This window comes from Salvia hispanica, chromosome 1 (assembly GCF_029641045.1).
Source record: "Salvia hispanica isolate PSC_SH4W2 chromosome 1, Shi_PSC_v1, whole genome shotgun sequence".
In the NCBI taxonomy this organism is placed as follows: domain Eukaryota; kingdom Viridiplantae; phylum Streptophyta; class Magnoliopsida; order Lamiales; family Lamiaceae; genus Salvia; species Salvia hispanica.
This window is the reverse complement of record NC_142692.1, coordinates 50,250,568-50,261,721: the sequence shown is the minus strand read 5'-3', so window position 1 is coordinate 50,261,721 and position 11,154 is coordinate 50,250,568. Positions and strand designations below refer to the sequence as shown.

Sequence of the window (11,154 nt, the reverse complement as noted above, 5' to 3'; positions counted from 1 at the left end):
AGTGTATTAAAAATGTCAACACGATGATATTGAAATGTCAACATAAACTTAGTTGATATTTTAATACATTGTGTTTACATTGATATTTAAAATGTTTGTGTTAACATTTTAATGTGATCGTGTTGACATTTTTAATATATTGCGTTTATGAGTTAGCAATTTAAGAAAAATTAGCATTATAACCACCCTTGTAAACTAACAGTAGTAACTTATAATAAGTGGATTTCTGAGTCAAGGGGGGTAAATTTTAAGCTTTAGGTGTTGTTATCGGTCACTCTAATCTTAGTATCTTACTGTCTACTTTATTGGGGATTTGATTATTATCATCAGGTTTGAACTTGTAGCATTATGAATCTGAATTCAATTCTGTGTCATCTTTGTTTGCGTTTTTTTCATTGAGGTATTTTATGTTTTTCAGCACTACGCGAGTGTCTATTTTAAACTAAATAAAAAATAAGCATATGGTATTGGTAGCACTTCCTTTTCGTGGTCCGAACGTAGTGCTTTATTTGCTATGAATTAAAAAAGTAGTACTAGTACATTATTTGTACGTTGATGTCACCAAAAATGTTGATTTTTTAGGTTGGAGAAAAACAATTACATGCGATTAATTTAAATATTTAAATTTAATCACTGAGAGCGACGGGTATGAAGGGGATAGCGGTAGGAACACCAAACCAAAGGCATAATATTATGAGCAATGTTGCATCAGTCATTAAAACATGATACTACAAGTATAATAGTCTACAGATCACTACTTGTTATGAAAATTCGACATACGATACCTCCAGAATATAGTTTCTTTTTAAAATAAATCAACATAATATTTTTTTATAAAACACTGTTTCAAGATAAATTAACACCGTGGATAATCGAGGCATGTTCTTATATCAGTTTTCCTCCAGTTTTCTACTTTCACATTGATTTTGCAGTTTAGTTGTTTACTCGTACGAAATCTAAGCAACTTAGTTTGCTCTAGCAAATGGTTCAAGTTGTCAAGGTAATCTATCTCGTTACCGACAATTTTTTATTGCACATTGAAGAAGAAAAAGGAAAACCTTTTTTTCAGAATAGTAGTTGGGATGTGTACATTTCTTTGTGTGCATACACCACCTACCCATCTAATCACTGCAACTCTTAAAAGTCAAAAGTGATCCGACATAGACAAACATATTGAACAAATCTTAATACAGAATCAGATTCCACAAATATGGCCAAGAAAAGGACCATCTAACTACCAGACATAAACCAGAGAAATAGCATTCGCCCTAATTAATTCCCAACTAAAGAGTAAGTATCAATAACAAATCCTATAATTAAAAAGTAGACAATTTCTCGCCTAAGTAGTAGCTGTGAGAATTCAATGCATTTGTACCCATAAACTGCAATGCTTTGGCAATCTTTTGCGCTGCCAATTATGAAATGTAGACCAACACTCTATTTGACTAGAAAAAATTAGGCAAGGAGGAGGTTAAAAAGCATCGGGGATCCTCTCGTCCAATACCTCGCCATACACAACAACTCTATAACTATGTACAAGCTCGGCTCAACCCATTATGCTCTACATTTTTCAATCAAAGCTTGATGAACGGCTCCATCTACCCCCTAAATAATCCTCCACCGAGATGTTCAGCTCGGTGCTGCTAGTAGAGGCGCAATCATCTTCTAAATTAAGTAGTGCGAGGTTAATGAAGGACTGGATCACTGTAGCTGATTGTTCGTTATAGATTATATTTAAGTCCTCACAAGTCTTGGTTTCCTGCCTAGCCCACTCGATCACTGCTGGATCACCTTGAAGGAGTTTGAGGACCTGTTTTGACAATGTAAAGAATCATAATTGAGATATAACCATTTTTCAAGCATAAAAACTTGAGTTGCTAGTACTTACAAGGCTAATTTCAGGACGAGATTGTGGTGCGTGTCTGGTACACAAGGTTGCAGCTAAGACCATAAGATCAAATTGTTCTTGGTCATAAGCATCAACTAACTCTGGGTCTTGGAGTTCTGAGGTTTTCCCCTCCTTTAAAATGTCTTTTGCCTGTAAAGCAGTTTTTAAGTACAGCCGCATCAGTCTTGCTTCTCTTTTCTTGGTTATACAGAAAATAAGAAAATGAAGAGGACTAAAAGAAATGGGTCGATATCTGACCATATTCCAAAATTATTTGAACTAAAAGAAAAGTTAATCACATCCAGACTTCAGGGAAAAGATACTTACCCACATTACCAAGCTTTGTTTGCCCTTAGGAGATCCATCATTAATTGGCTTTCTTCCGGTTAATAGCTCCAGAAGCACAACTCCAAAAGCATAGACATCAAGTTTCTCGTCTAGCTTCCCATTCAAAAAATATTCTGGAGCCAAGTATCTGCAAAATAAACATACTCTTACAAATCTGCATCCTCTTTTGTCAATTACTAAGTTGAGAAAGTACAAAATCTAACCCAAATGTGCCAGCTACATCTGAGGTACGCATATGATATAAACAACTTGAAGCCCATGTTGCAAGGCCAAAATCCGACAGCTGCAAGGGAAACGGTAGCAGAATGAATATTGCACCAGAAAATCACACCAAGGCAATGAGTGATAGTTGAATTTTCTAATACCTGTGGTTCAAAATCATCCGAAAGAAGAATATTTGAAGACTTCACATCTCTGTGAATAATTGGTTCAGCTGAACTATGTAGGTAGTCCAGTGCCTCAGCAACTCCCAAGGCAACCTTATACCTCGTGTCCCAATCAAAGAAGTTTTTGGACTTTTCAGAACCTAATTCTGAGAGCAGTAACCAAGAGGCAAAATCAAGAGACAAACAAGTACAAGTTGATCCAATTATGCTAGATGATGCATAAAACAAGAAGGAATAAACAAATACCATACCATGGAGATTGTCTTCCAGGCTCCCTCTTGAAAGAAGATTATAAACCAGTAGCAATTTGTCCTCCTCAAAACAGAAGCCAACCAGAGAAATTATGTTCTTGTGATGCACAGATGAAATTATTTCAATTTCTGAAACAAATTGTTTCAGTACATCTTCCGTTGGTTTTAGTATCTTGACAGCTATTTCCTGGCCTCCTGGCAAACAGCCTCGATAAACCCGGCTGCTTCCACCCTTTCCAATCAAATTTTCTGAAAAGATAACAGACATCAATAATTACACATGAGAAGAAAGAGTGAACTAGTAAATTGGTGAATCAATAAAACAGAACGAACCAGGTATGAAGTTATCTGTAGCTAACAAAAGCTCCTGGTAGCTAAACAATTGGCATGTAGCTGAGTACTTCTCTGTAAGAGCATTAAGTTCTTCCGAGAACGTTTTAGATGAATAAAGATTAGAGTCATTATCAACTGAGTACAGTACAATAGCTCCCTCATCTGGGTCCAAATTTGTAAGACATTCAGATGTATCAGATGTACTAGTCTGTTTCTGATCAGGATATATAGCTGCATCAGATTGTCGTGTCGGTAATCTGAACATCCATCGCATCACGGATGACTTCTTACTAGATGGAGATTCGGGTAATTTCAGCCCGTTAAAAAACGACTTGCGTAATACTGTCCAACCTGATTTCGATTCAGGCATTTCTCGGGTTTTTACAGGTACCAGCGCCATGGAAACATTCTCCCTTTCATCACTAGATGATGTTAAAAGTCTCTGGGGCGGAAGACTCAGAGGGCTTTTGGACAATTTCTTCTTCCTTGATCTTGTTCGCTGGACATCAGCACCTCGAAGCAACAAGAGGCAGGAAGCATTTGATTCTGTTGCAAAAACAATCTTGCCATTGTTGACACATATAACGGATGCATTCTTTTGAAGATTCTTGGCACAATACTTGGCAACTGAGGTCCTTGATCTAACTTTGTGATCAACTCCTGAAGTGCCAACAATTAAACTCGTTGCTCCACATGATTTTGCTTCTCGGAGAATGATTTTATGAGTTGGAGAGCCTTTACACACCTTGAGCTTTAAATCCACCTGCCAAAATTTGCTAAATTCATTAAAACTGACCGATGAATTTGTAGCTCGCACTCACCAAAACAAATTATACAGGAATAACGAAAGGAAAATCTAAGTCCCAAACATCTAGATACAGTTTGAACTTAGAATTTGTAAAACACAAACAAGACACTCCAGCAATTTATATGAATAAATTCCTAAAAAAAAGAAGCAACGAAGGAAAAATCCTGTAGCGAGTCAACTTTACTTGATGTTGCCTAAAACTGATAGTGTAAAAGGTAGTAGTACAGTACTAACAATAAATATACACTCAAACTAGAAGCGAAAAATGCAAACAAATGAACTTGTAGCAATAACTGTATACCCCTCAAAAAATAAATTTACAAAAATGCACATCTAGATACAAGTAAAAACAGTAGAAGAGTAAGTTTAGGAAGAATCACCTGCTTTAGGTTGCAGAAACCTTCATAAGCAGCCAGCATGGAATCAAATGTCTTCACCAGCGAAAGCAAATCCGATTTCTCTTCTCCGCCCAAATTTAAACCGCAACAAAATCAGAAACAAAAATATCCAACACAGAAACGCAATTGCCAACAAAAGCACTAGAAATTGAACAAATTACACTTGACAATTCCTGAGATTTTCGAAACACAGCACTAGAAAGTGAGCTCAAAACACAGTGCGCAGATGCAATTCTGTAAAATTACTCACCGACGTTGGGATTGAGGACGTGCAGAGCAATGACGCGATCGCCAGTCTGCGCCACCTTCACAAGCGCCCAAGTCAGAAGCTCTTTACTCCGTGTGTCCACCTTCACACCAACCACCACCACAGCGCCGCCGTCTTCTCCGGCGGCCGCGGTGCTCTCGCCGCCACTGCATTCCACAACTTCAGAACTCTCGGCCGCCAGCCTCATTGTCGCGCAAAAACGCAGATCAAGCCAGAGACGAGGCCAGAAATGGGAGACCAAGCTCTGAACTCTGGAATCTCTCCTCTCTCTCTCTCTCTCCACTCTCTCCAAGAGACAGGTAGTGGATTTATTATCCCTTTTCAATTACCTTTTTGGAATTCTTTTTTTTTTCTTTTCAATAAATACTACTGCGACGAAGAAACAGGTAATTGTTTTTTAGAATTAAAAAGATTTAAAGATGGTAATTACTCGGATTAATTACTTCATCATTTCATTTGTATTTATTGGATTTACGAATTTCGACCGTCGGAAAATAGAAAATGGGAAATGTCACTCACTCAAATCTTTATGGATGAAAATAAATACAATCAATTAATGGAGTACGTTATAAAATCTAACAGAATTTAGAGTAGATTGACAATGTCTAATCTTGTATTCGAGTTCATTGTGGCGTGTATTGTATTATATATTTATAAAAGATTTTTACATATTTCCAAAGTAATACTATCAATTTATATGATAAGTTGCAATTTGAATAGTACTATATGTTTTGAGTTCAGTAAATTAAAAAGTTTATATTTTGCAATTAAAGGTCAACGAAATTTTGCAGTAAGATATAGGTAGAACAATGGCATTTGTTGTAGTAAACAAATTTTCAAACTGTATTAATCACCCAAATGAATTGTCTTAATTTAAAACTGTTACTATAGTGACAAATCTTATACCAATTAAAAACACTTAGGTACGGAATTGACATTCCAATGAAATTTGTGACATTTTAATAATCAGTCTCTATTTTAATTTTTTGGGTATTTTTTGCTTACTACTATGTGCCACAATCATAGTTGTTTACCACTATACTACAAATATGATTCACAGTATGATTAATCATTTTATATTATTATCTCTCTGTCGAAAAAAGTAACGACGATCGACATCTACATAATCTAAATACCATTATAGTAATTTATAATATCATTATATATAGATAGTGGATTTGGTTGATAGAAGTATGATTTTTGTTTTAGCATACAACATAACAACCAAATAAATAGACACGCATTGATTTTCTGTTTAATTTAATTTAGCACACGAATTTGAACAACCAAAACATCGTTTTCCAATATAACCGCAAATTTAAAAATGTATATGCAACAAAATATACACTATTATCTTAAGGATAGGAAAAACAATTAGGTATAATTAGGCAATATATAATGAACTAAATTACGTGTGAGCTATTCAGATATCGAATAAGCATCAAAAGTTAGTTCGAACTAGTTTAGCATTATTCATTACCTAAACAAATCAAATTTTAATTTGTCAATACTCTCCACCTCAAATTATTTGGTAATATAAACTCGTGTATTATAAATTTCGGCTTGAAAATTAACAAACAAAACTTAAAACATCCACAATTTTTTGTAAATATTTTAAATACGAAATATATACTGTGTTGTCAATTTTCAATGGCAATGCAAAAGGTAGCAATTTAATTATGGGTAGTGTGGAGAAGATGGTAACAATGATTCTCAATCGAGGAAAAAGGTTTGAGTGCATAGTTTTTTTGTTATTTGAAGTAATTTTTACTCTTCCACTAATATTGTATAATTATTTTCTGCTTTTATTATGTAACTTTATTCTTTTATTCGATGGACATGGGAGTGGATCAAGTAACAAGGTTCCATAAAGTAGAATGATTAGCACAGAATAAAAGCAAAGCATCTAGCTATACTAAAAACCTCTTTACTGATAATTCGTGTACCAATTATGACAGTTTTCCCCGTTGTTTACTGCTCCCTCCGCCCGTCCTCTCGTCGAATAGTTTGTTATATTTTTCTATTTTCATTCGTTGAAAAAATTTGTCATATTTTATATTTTATCATTCGTAACCGTGGATCCTTTATTCCACAAACTCATTCTCACCCACATTTTATTATTAATTTACTAGTATAAAACTAATGGTAGTACATAAAAATAGGACTCGCATTCCATTAATTTTTTTAACTCGTTTTCCATTACAATTCTAGAAACTTGGGCCCGATCGAAGTATGATAAAATTTATGGGACGAAGAGAGTATTTCTTAGAGATGGCATAAGTTTTAATATACTATTAAGGGGTATATTATTATTACGACATGATGCTATAAATGAGAAATTTGCCACATAGTAGTACATTTATGGAAAATAATGAGACAAATTATAAAATATTGTCAATTTATTAAGAACTAAATTGTATAATAAATAATCAAGTTTGATCAAATTCTGATTAATCTCATATTTTTCAAAAATGAAACAATAAAAATTCGCAATCATTCCATTTATAGTATTTTGGTAGACCATATGTACAAATCTGAATGACAATGGTACGTGTGTACTAATTTAAATGACCTAATTCATTTAAATCACGAAATATGGTCGAATTTTGGCATGTCCGCAAGATTTCAAAATGAATTTCATAATTGATTCGAAAATGATATCTTTGTGAATGACCAAAATGACATTGTTTTTATTAAAATAAGTACGTATTTATTTTTCTTTTCATTTATATTATTTTAAATAAAATTGTTACTTTCCCTCCAGTCTCCACGTCTCTTCTCTAACTTACCCTCTAACATGATTCTCTTATCGACATAGCAGAAGAAAGAGAAGTAGCGGTGAAAGGCAGAGATGTACGAGAGATTAAATGAAAAAACCAAAGGAAAGAGAACCAAAACTAAAAAAAAGACTTATTGTAATAATGTAATGTTGTTAAATAGCATTATCAGATGACTTCATTTTGTTCATATAGATATTTCCAGTTCACATCAATGAGTATTTGCCCAAATTAAAAAAGTTGGGATGGTTGCAAATTTGTTATGCTTGGTATTTTAAAAAAAAAAAACGTGAGTTCGATCAAAATTTGACCAAATAATATTTTTTATGATAAATGTGTAGTCATTTATAACCCCACCTTAGTTAACATTTGTTGTTGGGTTTTTGGAAATAATCTCATCTCATGCAAGCTTTTATATTCTCAAAATCTCCTTTTCCTCCCAATATCCATAACTCCATAACAAACTATAAACTCGAATCCTAGTGTGTTGCCTACAACAATTAGATTATTAAAACAATCCTGAATTAAAAATACGGTGAAAAAAAAATGATGAATTCTTGATTTCGAAATTTATGAACTTGAGGCCCTCTCCTAAATTTCGAAAGAAAAAATAAAGATGAATGTAAAAATAATGAAATTCTGGATTCCGAATTGGCTAAAATCATACTCCCCACACAGCTAAATAAAACACGAAACATTTGCTTGGTTTGACTTTCTATTAATTAGTTTATGTACTCGTATTTCATTTGTTTAATATCGAAATCTATAATTTTCTTATATTAAATTTGAATATTCGTAAATTAAATACTGATGCAAGTAATTAATGTATGACATGAAGAGTACGTGACGACAGCGGGCCCACACCTCTCCACGTTGTATAGCGGCCGTTAAAACAGAACGGTAACGGCGGCCCCCACATGAAGATGCGGGCGGAGAAAATGGTAGGTGTGATTTTACTAGTCTCGAACCATAGGTGGTCCCACCATTTGGACGGCTGTTATTGCTAACGTCTCTCTCAATGTCTGCTCATAACTAAAGGAACCGCACGTAACGTCATTCTTGCTCGGAGCATCCGCAATGGTGCATAGGCCAGTCATAGGTCAGCCATTCTCTCCTCTGCCACGTCAGCAACACTAAAAAAACGCCTGCCACGTCAGATTTAGGCCAGCCATAGGCCAGCCGCAATAAAAACAATTCAAAATATACTATATTTACGGAATTAAAATTACGATTAAAATACGGAATTAAATTTAGACACGTGTACGGGAAAATTCATTAATTGCATTTAAAAAAGTTACATAGATAAAAAAAAAATACATGCATAATAAAGAAAAAAAACTATCGTCGTGCAGTCCTCCGTGCCCACAACTCTTCAATTATATCCTTTTGGAGTTGAATATGAGCATCCACTTGGCGCATGCTGGCAAATTCCTTGAGTCGGCCGGCTTCATCGAGGGGTACCCCCTGTCGTACACTAGGGGTGGCCGTTCCGTGGCTTGGACCGGCTTCATCGTCACTGACCCAACTAGTCAGTTGTACGCCTTCGTCTTCGACGATCATGTTGTGCAGGATAATGCAGGCGTACATTATCTCGGAAACGCATCCGACATCCCACAAACGCGTTGGGCCCTTGATTGCCGCCCATCCAGACTGGAGCACACCAAATGCGCGCTCCACGTCCTTGCGCGCCGACTCCTGTCGTTGCGCAAAGTAGGCCTTCTTTTCATCACTTGTTTGTCGGATCGTCTTCACAAAGACCGGCCACCGAGGGTATATCCCATCAGCCAAGTAGTAGCCCATATCATGCCGGTTGCCGTTGGCCACGAATGAGACGGCTGGACCAACGCCCTGGCACTTCTCGTTGAAGAGGGGAGACGAGTTCAGGACGTTGAGGTCGTTGTTCGACCCGGCTACCCCAAAATACGCATGCCAGATCCACAGCCGGTAATCAGCTACGGCCTCGAGGATTATCGTGGGGTTCTTTGACTTGTAGCCGGTCGTGTAGGCCCCCTTCCAGGCAGTCGGACAGTTCTTCCACTCCCAATGCATACAGTCTATGCTGCCTAACATCCCGGGGAACCCATGCTTCTCCCCGTGCATCTGCATCAAATTCTGACAATCTTCGGGAGTAGGGCTTCGAAGGTACTGCTCACCGAAAATGCTGATCACGCCCCCACAGAACTCCTTCAGACATTTCAGGGCTGACGACTCACCGATGTGGAGGTACTCATCCCACATGTCTGCCGCGCCTCCGTAGGCCAACTGCCTGATTGCCGCCGTGCACTTTTGGATAGGGGTGTGGCCGGGTCTGCCAGCCGCATCGTGCCTGAAACGGAAACACATATATTGACGCTCCAATGCCCTAACGATGCGCATAAACAACTCCCTGCGCATTCTGAAACGCCGCCGGAACATGTTGGCGGGAAACCGCGGGTACTCTGCAAAGTAGTCCTCGTACAGCCGCTGATGTGCAGCTACGTGATCCCGATCAATCACTGCTCGGTGGTGGACAACTCGTGGAGGGCGAGGTATCGCCTGCTGTTCCACCATACGCATGTACCGCTCCATCCCGCGGTTCATGTGGGCCTCCATAGCCTCGTTCATCCTCCGTTCGTACTCCTCAGGATCCCCACCACTACCGCTGCCGCTACCACCCGCGTGATCCATCGCTCGATGATGCTCTTGAACAGAAAGTTAGAGAGAGAGAAAACTCGTTAAAACAAGTGGTGCAAATGAAAATGAAACGAAAATCGCGTTTATATATGATTTAAAAAAAAAAAAAAAAAAATCGAAAATCGGCGCTGGCCGATCGGGCCTCCACAATGGCGGCTAGCCGATCAGCTAGCGTTTCGGCCAGCGACGAGCGATCGGCGAGCCCACGCCGATCCGCTCGCCGATTTTGCGCTGGCCGACTGCAATGGTTCGGCTAGCCGATCGGCCAGCGCGACGAATCGGCTAGCCGGTCGCTACCCAACCATTGCGGATGCTCTCTGCTGTTCGGGCCTTGCGCACGCTGCACCCAGCCACGTCTAAGGTACGCTTTTAACTTATAAATGTAAATACTAATTAAATAAAAATAACTGTAATCAATTTAATTCACATATAAATTATTTAAGATATACATTTAATCAAAAATATAGTCGCGTCTTACCATTTTGGTCTCTCTCACAAAATTGGTTTATTTTCTATTTTTAAAATATTAATAATGCGAATCTCACCATGCATTAATATTATTTCACTTAATGTGAATCTCACTATCCATTAATATTATTGTCTCATAAAATTGGTTTATTTTCTACTTTTAAAAATATTTTTATGCAATTAATAATGTGAATCTCACCATCCTTTAATATTCTTTCAATTAATGTGAATTTCACTATCCATTAATATTATTTTAATTATTTTTTTCCCTCTCATATTTTACTAACTTTAAATTAAAATACATGTTGTCCCCAAAGTCATAGCATAAGTATACACAATTGCCAATTAAATTATTCATGCAACAAATATTTTAAAAATTAAAAACGAAATCCACAAATAGTGAAAGTGATGGAATGAGTAAAAGGATTATGGATATTAAAGGATGAATGAGAAAAAAAATGGTATGAGTTCGCCTAAGGGAGTACTTATATTACTCGAATGCTATAATTATGCTAGTGTGTGGGAAAATATCATGTTTACTTTTTAGTACTACTAG

At 36.9% G+C, this 11,154-nt stretch overlaps 1 protein-coding gene across 1 annotated transcript; it reads right to left on the bottom strand.

The window, feature by feature from the left end:
* Nucleotides 1-1,137: 1,137 nt before the first annotated feature.
* On the bottom strand, nucleotides 1,138-5,005 carry LOC125223474 (protein kinase STUNTED-like). The gene is made up of 9 exons (XM_048126639.2): nucleotides 4,663-5,005; nucleotides 4,395-4,474; nucleotides 3,207-3,969; nucleotides 2,874-3,122; nucleotides 2,602-2,768; nucleotides 2,440-2,519; nucleotides 2,216-2,363; nucleotides 1,889-2,038; nucleotides 1,138-1,810 (listed from the first exon to the last, which is right to left on the bottom strand). Exons 1-9 carry the CDS (start codon nucleotides 4,865-4,867, stop codon nucleotides 1,571-1,573), a joined length of 2,082 nt encoding a protein of 693 aa, XP_047982596.1. The 5' UTR covers nucleotides 4,868-5,005; the 3' UTR covers nucleotides 1,138-1,570.
* Between the last annotated feature and the right edge of the window lie 6,149 nt (nucleotides 5,006-11,154).